This window comes from Bubalus bubalis, chromosome 15, assembly GCF_019923935.1.
Source record: "Bubalus bubalis isolate 160015118507 breed Murrah chromosome 15, NDDB_SH_1, whole genome shotgun sequence".
Classification (NCBI taxonomy): domain Eukaryota; kingdom Metazoa; phylum Chordata; class Mammalia; order Artiodactyla; family Bovidae; genus Bubalus; species Bubalus bubalis.
In genome coordinates this window covers 58,947,336-58,961,285 of record NC_059171.1, presented here as the reverse complement: position 1 = coordinate 58,961,285, position 13,950 = coordinate 58,947,336, and the positions used below count along the sequence as shown (strand labels likewise).

The 13,950-nt window shown below is 44.6% G+C and overlaps 1 protein-coding gene across 4 annotated transcripts in view; it reads left to right on the top strand.

Moving 5' to 3' along the window:
- The window catches only part of LYN (LYN proto-oncogene, Src family tyrosine kinase), a 109,914-nt gene extending 104,581 nt beyond the window's left edge, over positions 1-5,333 (top strand). For all 4 annotated transcript variants that reach the window (XM_025265390.3, XM_006041504.4, XM_006041503.4 and 1 more), the window contains exons 12-13: positions 642-773; positions 3,920-5,333. In XM_025265390.3, coding sequence (XP_025121175.1) covers positions 642-773; positions 3,920-4,122 — 335 coding nt within the window. In that variant the 3' untranslated portion in view covers positions 4,123-5,333. The remainder of the gene's footprint in view (positions 1-641; positions 774-3,919) is intronic.
- Positions 5,334-13,950: the final 8,617 nt, after the last annotated feature.

Genomic DNA, 13,950 nt, shown 5'->3' with positions numbered 1-13,950 from the left:
GGTCGCAGATAGCCAGACACAACTGAGCAACTGAACAACAGCAGCAATCTAAAAGGTAGTGAGCTTTTCAGTGAGGCAGCTGCTGTTCTAAGTGCTTTTCATACATTATCTCATTTATCTCTACAATAACCCTATATGATAAGTAGTATATTGCTTCCATCTTGTATATGAGGAAAAAGGAGAGGCTCAGAAGCTTCTGAAGCCACATAGCAAGTGGGAGAGCCAGGATTCAGACCCAGGAGATCAATTTATTACATTGGTTTTGTAGAATTTGACAAGCCTCTGTGTGTGTGTGTGTGTGTGTGTGCTCAGTAGCTTCAGTCATGTCTGACTCTGCGATCCCATGGACTGTAGCCCGCTAGGCTCCTCTTATCCATGGGATTTCCCAGGCAAGAATATTGGAGTGGGTTGCCATTTCCTTCTCCAGGGGATCTTTTTGACCCAGGGATTGAACCTGGGTCTCCTGCATTGACAGGCGGGTTCTTTATCACTGAGCCACCTGGGATATGCATGTGTTACCCACTCAAAATAAATCATCAAAACCTTCCCCCTCAAAGAAGGAAAGTGTGAGAGTCACATGCCTGTGACTTTTTTGTTTCAGCTCAGAGACCCAAGTAAAGCCCCTGTGTCTTCTCCCCTAGGTGCTAAGTTCCCCATTAAGTGGACAGCTCCAGAAGCAATCAACTTCGGATGTTTCACCATCAAGTCTGACGTGTGGTCCTTTGGAATTCTCCTGTATGAAATTGTCACCTATGGGAAAATTCCCTACCCAGGTACTGCTTACTTACCTATTTCCATTTGCGGGATATATATGAGAAAAAAGCCAGGTGGTATGAGACATAAAAAAGATGAACAAATATCCAGAGGAAAGACAAGGGTGTGAGAACTTTGTCTTTAGTGGAAGGTGTTGTAAAATATGCTTAGACTCTTCTCCGCCTTCTTGTCTGAATGCGTATCTTTCGCTCCACTAATGAATTCCACCACTAACAGCCTAGAATGTGCCTGGCGCGGTCACAGATATTGCTGAAGCAACAGGATTGGAGGTCTAGACACAGGGCTCCTTCCAAGCCTCGCACCGGATGGTGGAGGAAACGGACATAGAAATGATGCTGTATGATTCTTGGTCAGTTCTGAAACAGAGATTTGTATAATGTACTTTGGAGTCTCTGCCACTTCAAGAGACAACCACCTCTGTCTGCAAACAAATGATTCCTCAGATCCTCAACTTACTGGCTGTGGGGACGTCATTCAGTATTTCCAGATTCCTAACATCTTCCCAGCCATATTCTACCAGCCCTCCCTTTTCCAGGAACATGGAAGCAGAGGGACTTTTCCCTAAAGCCTTCTCTTTCTTGTTAATGGGCTTTTCACAAAATCAATGGATATGGCCAGTTTAAAAGTAGATCTTTAAATCGTTCCCTCATTCAAAAATCTGAGGGTGCTAAGCATTCCCAAGGTGCCGGATGGAGCAGTCCCAGCTCGTCCCTTGAGAGCTAATAGTTGAGTATTGATTACAATCATTTATAATAATCACTGATAATAAGGACCGTATGTAGGATGGGAAGTATGCTGTTGGGGGAGGGTGTGATGTTTAGGGATTGGGTTGGGGGGATGGGTCGCAGGTTCTAAAAGCAGCAGGGACTCAGTGACTTGACAGAGAGCCCCAGGGGCTGTCCGGGGCTGGGTGTCCCATGGGGGAAATAGCCAGAGCACAGGGTCCCGAGCAGGGGCAGGAGGTGTAGGGATGACGTGGAGCAGATGTGAGCCTCAGAGGCTGCCCAGGGGCTTCACCTCTGACTTTGCAAGAGACGGGAGACTTTGGGGCAGAGCAGTGATGTGGCCTCCAGGCTCCTAGTCACCTTTGCTGCCGTCGGGCCTGGAGGGCTGGTGGGAGGGGGAGGCCTTTGGGTGGGGCCTACACAGTGGGCTGACGGTCCCGTGAAACCCTCCGGTGCCAGATTTCATATTCTGATGGCTGCTCTGCTCTAGACACCGCAAAATGGGGACGGTATTTCTGAATCAGCCCAGATATCTATCTATAATATACAACCTATAGAGAAGGATTATATACTTTGCCTATATATGACACCTGATCAATAAACATACAACCTCACAAGTGTTGTGTGGTAGGTACTGCACGCTCCACAGTGATGTGTGGACGAGGCTCTGGGGCTCGGGGAAGGAGACTGTGGCCCAGAGCCACATCACTGGCTCCTACGGAACACTGGCCACCTCGCCCTCACCTGCTGGACTTAGCACCATCATTCATCTCCGGAACGTCTTCGTCTTCCCAAATTGATACTGTACCCATTAGACCCTACCTCGCTGACCCGCCTGCCCCCCTCCAGCCCCTTGTTGTTGATGTTGTTGTTGTTTATTCACTCAGTCGTGTCCAACTCTTTGTGACCCCATGGACTGTAGCCCGCCAGGCTCCTCTGTCCATGGGTACTCCAAGCAAAAATACTGCAGTGCGTTGCCATTCCCTTCTCCAGGGGATCTTCCCGACCAAGACATCAAACCCAGGTCTCCTATATTGCAGGTGGATTCTTCACCACTGAGCCACCAGGGAAGCCTGCTAAAATGGCTGAATGAGCATGTTTTATTATCCCATTTTAATGATGGAGAAAAATATTATTAAAATGACCTTTTTTTTCCCCTTAAAGATCTTCTCAGTGTCAAAGAAGGACAGTTCAGTGTCTGAGCTAACCTGAGACAAGTGATTATAGTAAAAGCCATCCTCCACAGTCAGCAATCCTGCAGAGCCCGGCAGGAATAGTGGGTGCCCTGGGCGTCCCAGGTGGAGCTAGTGGTAAAGAACCCATCTGCCAATGCAAGAGATGTTTAAGAGACACGGGATGGATCCCTAAGTCAGGAAGATCCCATGGAGAAGGAAATGGCAACCCACTCCAGTATTCTGGAGAATCCCACCAACAGAGGAGCCTGGCGGGCTGCAGTCCATGGAGTCGCAAAGAGTCGGACACTGAAGTGACATAGCAGGCACGCTGGTTCCCTCGCCGGAGCCCGCCGAGCTCTGCCACTTGTCCTGAGGACAATTTGAGGAGTGGAAATGAAACAGTTGGTCTAGCTCACTTAAGGATCCTGACTTCTTTAAGTAAACTTGCAATGAAAAGCTGATTTTGAAAAAGTATTGGGAGATAATGGGTGAGAAAATGATTTTTTTTTTTTAATTACTGGTAGAAGCTGGGGATAAAAATTAGTGCAAAAGAGGGCGAGATGAAATGTTAGAATCGGGCTTGTTTATTCACAAGGTCAGTCAGGTCCAACATCCTTTTGTCGTTGAAGAGAACTCGCTCTGCCTTCTGCTTATCGCATTCACCGATTTGTACTTTGGCAGCTGAACGCTGCCTAGATCCTCTTTGTACTAACCTCCTTTATATGATTGCATTGCTTACAGAAATGTCTGTAGCCCCTCTAACAGTTTTGAGAGCTTCTGTAACAAAATACCACAAACTGAATCGCTCATACAACAGAAAAGTATTTTCTCATAGTTCTTCAGGCCGGGAGTCCAAGATCAAGGTGTTGACAGGATTGCTTTCTCCAAGGCTCATCCTTGGCTCTTGAGACAACATCTCCATTTGCTTCTCTCTGGCTTTCTCCTGCATCTGCATGTTCTAATCTCCTCTTCTTATAAAAACACCAGTCAGACGGGGCTTAGGCCCACCCTAAAGGCTTGGTCACCTCTTTAGAGAGCTTATGTCTAAACGCAGTCCCATTCTGAGGTCCTTGGGGCTAGGTCTTCAGTATAGGTCTCCAGGATAGCGGAGACTGTGGGAACACAGTTTAGGCCACCCCATCATCTGCCACTTACTCCAACCAGGGATGAAGGAGGTGGGTACCACTGCATCGCATGACCCTCAGTCGGGCTTCTAAACAGTACCTGTGGGTTTTTCGCCTCCAGGGAGAACTAACGCGGACGTGATGACCGCCCTGTCGCAGGGCTACAGGATGCCCCGCATGGAGAACTGCCCAGATGAGCTCTACGACATCATGAAGATGTGCTGGAAGGAAAAGGCAGAGGAGAGACCAACGTTTGACTACCTACAGAGCGTGCTGGACGACTTCTACACGGCCACCGAGGGCCAGTACCAGCAGCAGCCTTAGTGCTGGGGGCTCGAGCCACGCACAGGACCGCCGCCTCCCTCCAAAGGGAAAAACAACAATCCCCGGTCACTAGTTATTTCCTGGGCTGGCTTCCCCGGCTATCCTTGCTTCCTTCACACAAGGCTAAAACTCAGGAAGGACTTCTTCCATGGGAAAGGATTCTCCTCTCAAGGGCGATATGCCCACCAGCCTGCACCCAGCGGGCACACTGGCTCTGCGAGTCCAACACCTGGACATGGATTTCTGAGAAGAAAACACCTATCCCACCAAAGTGCACCCACATCGGCCTCTTGTTTACAAGGGGGCATGTGACTCAGAGGTTCGGAGGCCATTTCAGTGAATCGCAGACAGGAGCACAACAGAGATAACCAGATGTCTCCATTGCACTTCCTTGTATGTTCTCTGTGCTTGAGCTTATTTGTTAAAAAAAAAAATCTACTAATCCAACCTGTTAGATTTTGCAGGTGAAGTCAGATGCTTCCATGTCCTTCCCAGATTTCTGTGACCTCCCACCCCCTGAAATCTGGACTGGAGATCACTTCCTTCCACGGAGATCACTCAGAACCCCAGCTGGGCAGAGGAATCTCTTTCCTTGAAAGTGTCATCAGCAAGCAGGCAGGGCCACTGTGTTAAGCGACGCGGATTCCCCAGCCACCCAGGTTTGCCCAGCTCCCCTGGAAGGGAGCTTCAGGAACTTCTCTGCCAATAGAAGGAATGTTTTTTTTAACAGTCCAGCTTTTCAATTCCACAATTTCCTCTATCCAGACTTCTTTGGACCTTGTAGTTTGGACGAACAAGATGATTCTAATCTCTGCGGAACCTTCTAGGGCCTTACAAAACATCAGAGCTTTCTTTACTGCTTCAAATGATTCTGAACATTATTTTATTGATCAAGTATTCATTTTAGTTGTACTCTAGAAAGTAAAAATGCCGTATTCGGGGGCTATTTTTGTGATTCAGCAATCTTTTCTAAATTGTGTGTGGTCTGTGTGAGTCTATTTATATGAGGCTATGCTGGAAACTAAATGAGTGAGGAGGCTTTTCTGAGTCACTGGAGCAATTAGATAGAGGTTGTGTTTGTTAAATTTTTCTACTGTAGCTTGAATGGAAAACGCTATGTCATATCACATTTCACCTATGCTGTTTGTGTATATACCTAATATTTCTATTTTTGATCTTATTTTAATACACCTGGGCCCATAACATCTCAAGTTTTCCACTGGTATTTAACATTTCCAAGTGTCGTCAATATAAGAATGGGTACCAGTTGGTGGGGGATTGGGGATTGGGAGGTGATTCCATTGGTTACATCAATTGAAAATTGTGTACAAGTTCTGCCTCCATCCTTTGAGTGTTTTCAGATTGGAGAACCGAGGAGTTGGTGGCCTGGACACCCATCATCCCTGTCAGGGGGCCCAACAGGATTTGTTTTCAAATAGGCTTAGTAAAGTGTATGCATGCGTGCTCAGTAGCTCAGTCCTATCTGACTCTTTGCGACCACATGGACTACAGCCCACCAGGCTCCTCTGTCCATGGGATTCTCCAGGCAAGAATACTGGACTGGGTTGCCGTTTCCTCCTGCAGGGTATCTTCCCAACCCAGGGATCAAACCTGCATCTCCTGTATCTCCTGCACTGGCAGGTGGATTCTTTACCACTGAGCCAGAAGGGAAATCGGGCTTATCTATCAAGCACCATTACAATTTCACTTTGTATGTGTTGCCTAGGTGTTGGGTGCCTGGAGAAATGGACGAAATATTCTGCTTTCCCCTAAATTTTAACTTCCTTTCCCATATAATGTTTATTAAAGGTCCATTGTAAAGTATTCTAAAATTCTCAAGTCCTAAGAGCCACCTTCACAAAGGTGAACTATTATCACCATCTAATGTCTGCACAGCTAGTGACGTGACTCACCACGCTGCATTTTTTGACATACACACACCTGTTCACACTCCGTTTCAGAAGCTCACACATGACCCAGCATCAAGAGAGAGTATGAGGAATCCCCAAAGCAAAACAACATCTCTAGGAAATGACTAAATTCACCATCACCTTGTTTTTCTCCATTCTGCTTCCTCTGGCAGTTTTACATTCAACTGTCCCCCCACCCTTCACCCCACCCCCAGCTCAAGTCTGAATTCCTTTGCCTTCAGCATCTCTGCTGTCACCTGGGCTTCCTCGCTTGTTCTCAACCTGCGACCAACTAGGTGGTGCTCAGCAGACAACACACACTGTTAGGGTTCCTGACTGGCAGAACCAGGGGCTGGGCAGGTACGTGTTTAATCTCGGGGTCCACAGAGACGTGCAGGCTGGTTACATCTTCATGTCCCAGGTCATTATTGAGAATTTGAAAAACAGAATGCCCATTCCACTTCCACCCCCAAGATCCTGACTCTATTGTTCTGCACTGGGTGAGGGAGATACAGAGATGTCAGTGAACTTAAAAGCTTCCCAGGAATCTAAGGTGAGTACAATGCATGCCCAGGTTCAAGAGCCAGCCCCAGCTTTGACCTGTACTACAAAGTGATCTGCTCAAAAGACCTCTTTCTCTAGATGGCTTGCCTTCCCAAAGGTGGCTGTAGGCGTAGAGGAGGAAGAAGGAGGAGGAAGTGTGGCTTTTTCCTTTCTTACGAACAGGAAGCTCGCTGAACCTAAAGTAGAGTTCGTAGCCCTGACATGTGTCCCTGGGAGGAGGGGACACTTGGTGCCTCCATAGGCCCTCCAGAAGGCTTCTCAGGGTGCTGTCAGAATCCCACCAGTAAAGCATGTCTGGGTCTGCCTTTAGGGGACACAGTACACCACAGAAGGGTACACACTACACCCAGGAGCATAGAAGAGGGTCGATTAGAGGAGGGGCCATATTTGTTTGCTTACACAACACGACAGATCAAGGGCACTGAAGTTAAATGTGAGCTCATTTCCCATCAGCCTGTGCTGAAGGCTTTCCTTTTGCTCAAACAAACTATAGCCGAGGAAGTTGCAGCTAAAAGGAAGCAAAGCACCAGCATCTAATAAATTCAACTGTATTAAAACAATTGCTCATCCTATGGGTCAGCCCCCGACCCTTATGATTTTAAAACCACTTTCCATGGCCGCGCTTAATTCCCATCAGAGCATCTCTCACAACACCCACCTTTTCCCCCATTCTGTATCTGCATTTCTACTACTGGTTGAATGAGATATCAGTTCTCTATCTCTACGCTTTGACTATGTGAAGTTTTCTGATGAACTGGAGGTGCCTTGCCTTTCTTCCTGATGGCAATAATGACTATAGATACACAAAGATACCCATATACCCACCATTCTCTCCATTCAGTGCTTTGGCACTTTAAAAAAAAGATCACCTTGAACTCACACAGTCACTCTGGAATACCTGGACGCTAGGATCGCTGATTCACAGCTGAGAAATCAGTTGCATTCAGGGCCACAAAAGGAATAGAGTGGTTTCTCTTCATATTTTCTTGCAAAATAAAACAAGTGAAATTCCTTTACAGTGGCATCTTCGTGACTCGGTTAGATGTTCTAAGCAGGCAAAGGAACTACTTACAAGATGCCCCACTTGAAGTCCAGACAGATGTGAGAAAAAAATTCTTCTAAAAATTTTAATTTGGGGAGAAAAGTCATGCAAGTATTTAACTCACCATTCACTCTTTTTAAAAAGACAACTTATGGAAACTACGCTTTTGAATGAATTGCTTTGATAACATTTGTGTTCCATTTCATGACATTGATGTTGTATTAAACTGATGAAAATTTATCCCAGAAAGTCCTAATCTGAGAGATGTGTAAGAGGGAAGACTTCCAGTTTAATTTCCTGTATTCTTATGAATCTAAATACTTGGAGTAGGAGCAAGCGCCAAAAATGTCACAGGGTCCCCAAGATGGTCACCAAGTGATCTCGAATATTCCCTTAAATCTGGAAATGATAGGGGCAGGCTTGGGCCTCCATCTCTAGGCCACTGATAAGATTTTTCAGATATAATCTGGATTGGTCATTGTGCCCTGTTAATACAGAGCTTCTAGAATCAAAGGTAGCTTTATTTACAGCACTGAAAGTCAATACCATGTCACAAAACAAAACAATCCGTGAATTTTTAAAATTACACTTTATGCTGGGGCTCAGACAAGTTCTTAAGCCCTCATCTGCTAACCTCAGGGTCAGATGTGTTTCTGATTTAAGGTTTGCTTTTTTTGTTTTTGTTTTTATTTGAAAGGCTAATACAATAAATTGGAGAAGGAAATGGCAACCCACTCCGGTTTTCTTGCCTGGAAAATCCCATGGATAGAGGAGCCTGGTTGGCTATTGTCCATGGGGTCGTAAAGAATTGGACACGATTTAGTGACTTCACTTAATACAATAAATATACTGAATATTTGGTGGATTTCTCTCGGTGAACACTGGAGAAGAAACCACTAAACAAATAAAACATTTCTGTAGGAAAAATACCTGAGTTCATAGGAAGTGGAGTGAATATAATCTATACATAGCTTCAGATCAGGTTTTACCACCAAATGAGTTCTTTAAATATGCCTGGTTTGGGGTATTTTGGACTTCCGGGGCTAAGGCGACGGACCACAGAACTTGAAGAGTATGTGAGATCTTTTAGTGTTAGTGAAGTGTCCAGTTCAAATTGACCAACAGGGGGGTTGTGGTTACTCAAAACTTATTTAATGCGGCTATGTTGCAAGATGCAAAATATTTATGCATCTCTTTGAAACAACACGTGTGTGTATTAATTGCTCAGTCATGTCCAACCCTTTGTGGCCCCATGAACTGTAGCCCACCAGGCTCCTGTGTCCATGGAATTCTCAGGCAAGAATACTGGAGTCGGTTGCCTTTTCCTCCTCCAAGAGGTCTTCCCAACCCAGGGATCAAACCCCAGTCTCCTATATTGGCAGGTGGATTCTTTACTGTCTGAGCCACCAGGGAAGCCCTGAAGCAATATAGTCATTAAAATACTGTCTGATCAAATGCACTTCAGGGAGGCCTGGGACTTCGAAGTTCAAGTGGGAAGAAATGTCTAGTGGTTTTAGTGACCACAAAGATGCCAGTGATGTGGTTGCTGAAATAGATAATGGGCGCAGTAGCAGGCAAAGACCACAAACAAAAGGAGATGCTCTTTCACAAAAGACCACAAGGGGGCGTTCCGTTCAATTCTGATCACTGATGGTGAACTCCCAAATCTAACTGCCCTGGAAGTCACTCTGATGTGAGCAAGGGGATACAGGTGACAGATGTTAAAACACTTGCCCTGTCAAAGGATTTGAATTCTTCTTTGTAAGGCATTTTTTTTCCCAAAGTGGATCATCACTCCTAATTTCTTGTCAATGTATTTAGTTTGAAAGAACATTATCCCGTAGTTAATAGTGGTCATTCATTACAGTGCTTCACTGAACTCAGTCTCAGGTGGCCGGCTTTAAGGGGAAAAGGGCAGTGATGATCATGCAAGTTCAGGAAAACGATTATAAGTGGGGGAGGGGGGAGGTGAAGAGGATCTTTCTGTGGAGAGGTGGTGGGGCTGGTTACAAAGACAGGCCTGGACAAACAGCAAAAAGGCTTTGTAAAGAAGTGACCTTCAGGATTGGCTTAGAGGAGGGACAGGGTGCTGGCAGCAGACAGAAGGCTGCAGGGGGTTTCAGAGAGAGGCTGAAGCGAGGGGGGAGGAGGACACCAAAGGGAGTGGACATCAAAGGACAGAGCCCCCCAGACTGTAGAGTTAGGGCATGACTGTCAATCTTAAAGGCCTCAGAATTGCCTCTTCATCACAGATTCCTGGCCCACCCCTGAGTTTCTGGTTCTGGGACAGAGCATCATCTTCCCTTCTTGGAATCCCTCTCTGGGACCACCCTTGGCTCCAAGAGAGGAGAAGGAGGTGACAGAGGACAAGATGGTTGGATGGCATCATCGACTCCATGGACATGAGCAAACTCCAGGTGAAGGACAGGGAAGCCTGGCGTGCTGCAGTCCATGGGGTCGCAAAGAGCTGGACATGACTGAGTGACTGAACAACAACCACAAAATCTCAAGCTCGGGAATCATATCACAATAAAATACCAGCTATTCATTCATTTATTCAATCAACAGGTAGTTGTGGATCACTTGCCATGTGCCAGGGACCGTGCCGGGTGCTGGCTGGTTGGAATGCATTTTGTTCTAAGGACACCCCGACACGAATGCCCCCCGCCACACACACACATCCACAGTCATTTGTCACTTAGCTCTCTGAACAACAGCTCCCCATCTGTCAACAGCTTTAAAAATATCCCAATCATATTCCAGAGAGCTGCTCAGTCTGTAATAAGAAATAAAGAAAAGGAGAGTGTGAAAAACTTAAAAATTAGATGAAAACCCTCAACTCCAGAGGATCAAATAAAAAATAAATATTTTTCTTCTTATCAATCAATAGTATAACAAAGAAGTCCTCTGAGAAGAGAATTCACACATACACAAATTTCTGGAACAAGAGCTATGGATGAGAAAATAGGCCCCCCTGCTCCCCAAGGACAAAGCTGAGACAAGATGAAGTGAAAACCTTGCGAGCTCCTCACGGGAGAATTGGAGATGAGTGGGGCAGTGAGGATTCCCTGCCAGACACATAGGTGATGTGCGTGAGGTTTAACCTCTGAATGTGAAACCCCAGAAAGAAATTCCGTGTTATTATGCCACATAATACAAAACGAGGGCTGAACTCTCTCCTTGGAGAGAAAAATAATTTTAAAACAAAAAATGACAGAAATTCCATTTCATTCTTTTAATGCACGATCTCTGGTTAAATGTGTAAGAATCTAGCCTCTGATGGTTTCTGTTTTCAGTCACCTTTGTTAACTGTTTAATGAATATTTTGGATAGCATGGTGGTGTGATTAAGCAGAGATCTTAGGGAAAAATATAAGTTCTCATTGTTCTGCCCGCTTAGGAGAGCTCCTGAGGGGATAAGGTGACTAATACCACCCAGGATATGGAGTCATCTCCTCCTGTATTTTCTTGAACTACGTGGAATTAAGTCAGTTGCATAATTTCTCAGTAAAGGAGTAAGAATTTGTGCTGAGAAGGGCAGCACCCAGCCTCTGAATTAGACATCATTTCTATGAAAAGCCTGTTTCTTACTAAGCAATTCATTTTGCTTAGCTTCTTGGCTGTTGATCCCTGGCTTATTTGCGTAGTCTGAACAACATCTTCCCCTTCCTTTTCCTAGGCTGCCCTCATACAGCTTGCCCAATTTTGTAAAATCCAAACATGAATCAAGGGCTTCAAAAATACGGCTGCTCTCCTGGGACCTAGCTCAACTCCTAGCAATCTTAAATACTTGAATAAGGAGAAAGTGCCTAAAGAACTTGTAGGCTCAAATGTACTCATTTCACATCACTGTAATTCTAAAATGTTGAAACAGATAATTTTGAGAGATAATTTATTCAATTCCTATGTGTTAAAGGTCGTTCTGCATCCAGAATTACACACTGAAGATACTTATGAGCCAATTCAACTCTAAAGGAAAGGTTAATTCGATGGAGGACATTTCAAGTAATATATATGTAATAACATGGGAAAAATATCCATGATGTATTGTTAAATAGAAATGATCAGGATATGAAATTATTTACAAAGAATGAGTAAACCTGTTTTTTAAAGAGGAAATGTAAAAAAAAGTATGCAAAATAATAATGAAAAAAGAAACACTTTCAGAGAACACACGAATAGTAACAAAAATTGACAAAGTAACGAAGGCTTTTTTTTTTAAATAAAGTGGACTGTTTCTTTTTCTTTCTACTTTCATCTATCTTTTAGTTTTCATTATTAACATATTACTCCAGTAATGGAAAAGAGTCATGTTCACAGAATAATGGTGTGAAATCCCATTTGTAGACTGAACTGCTTAAAAAGAAAAAAATACATTGATGGAAGTATGTCAAAGGCACACAGAAGCCAACTGAAAGATCCCCCAAGGGCCAAAGCTGGAAAAATGTGACTAACAAAATAAATAAAGTAGTACTGAGTTATAACCCAGAGGGTAAAATAAATATTCATGGGTCTACACTGTTATAAATAAATAAACTAGTGAATAAATGGAGGAGAAGAGAAATTTTTCCAATGCAGAAAAACTCCAGATGATTAATGTAATAGATACTTCACTTTCCAAGAGGTGAATCATCACACCCACCTCCTCAAGTTTTCACTGTGCAAAGTGACTTCCTTCCAAGGAGAAAAGTAGAGAAAAGGAGGGGACAAGTACCTTGACGGTGGGGAAACAGGAAGCCTGACAAGCACCCCTCAGCTGGGAAATGAAGGTCAATGTACACAGCGATTGGTCACATCGATAGTGTGAGTTGTGGACACTTACGAATCGAGAGAGTAGCACGGAAGAATATACATTACCATATGTAAAATAGATAGCAAGTGGGAATTGGCTGTATGACGCGGGGAGCAGTGCTCTGTGACAACCTAGAGGGGTGGGATGTGTTGGGAGGTGGGAAAGAGGTTCAAGAGGGAGGGGACATACGTATACCTGTGGCTGACTTATGCTGATGTATGGCAGAAATCAACAGAATATTGTAAAGCAATTATCCTCCAATTAAAAATAAATTAATTTTTTAAATAGTGTGCACACTGGAAAAGGAAATGGCAACCCACTCCACTATTCTTGCCTGGGAAATCCCGTGGGCCTGGTGGGCTACAGTCCATGGGGTCTCAGAGTCGGACACGACTGAGCACAGTGTGCACCCCGACAGCAGGCGAGGAGGCAGCCTGGCACCTGTGTGGTCTTCCTCCCCTAAATCCATAACCCAGCCTGACCTGCAAAGGAGCACCAGACACTCACCCAGTCAGTAACCTGGCAACCATCGAGGCCATCATGAGGAGCTCGAGGAGACAGGGTGGCGACATGTCCAGCAGTCATCTGGAGGGGGTCCTGGGGCAGGAAAAGGACATGAGGCAACAACTAAGGACACGGGGTGAAGTCTGGACCTCAGCTAACAGTAAGTTAACATCACTTCATCGGTGTGACGATTGTGCCTCACTAAAGCAAGGGAGCAATAACAGGGACCTGGAGGCACAGTGCACGAGAGCCCCCTGCACTAGCCCTGAGATGCTTATGTAAACCTGAAACTGTTCCAAAGTTTATTAGCATCAACAGCAATGAAAAAGGAAACTAGTTCCAGGAGTCATGGTTCCCAGAAGCCATAAAGAGCCACCAACCCGTCATTTACTCAGTTACATTATTCAGACAGTCCGCTGTGTTTCAAGTATAGATGCTTATTCACAAAGTTAACACTTCATTAAGAACAGCAAGTGGAGGGAATTTTTTATCTGATTTCTGGAAAACACAAAAGAAACATATCCCTGACAAATGCACTTGAAAAGAATTCTGATCAATTCCCAAGGAAGACAGTGCCATCTAGTGTCCTGTCACATAAATGAACCAGAGGTGGTCTGGTTACTTCATCAGCTATACCTTACCTTACATCCAAATACAAAACTGAAAGAAAAATGAAATGAAAGCACTTTCCCCCCACCTTCCCCAGAAGTCCTTTCAATACCAAATGGCTTGAGCCATCAAATTTCAGTAACTTGGTTTTACTTACAAGCTCAGCCTAGAATCTTTGTTTATAAAATATTTTTAAATATTCAGTCCAATAATAATGTGTATGAAAGAGATCTTATCAGAAATAGGAAGTGATGAAAAAGTCAGTAAGAGCCACTTTAAAAAGTTACAAAATAACTTAAGCCTTCTAAGACAGCAGAATTGAGATCTCTCAATTCCAAGCGTCTGTTCTAGAAACCATAAAGCAATATATTAATATTGTGTTATTTAACTTTACCCTAACACTTACAT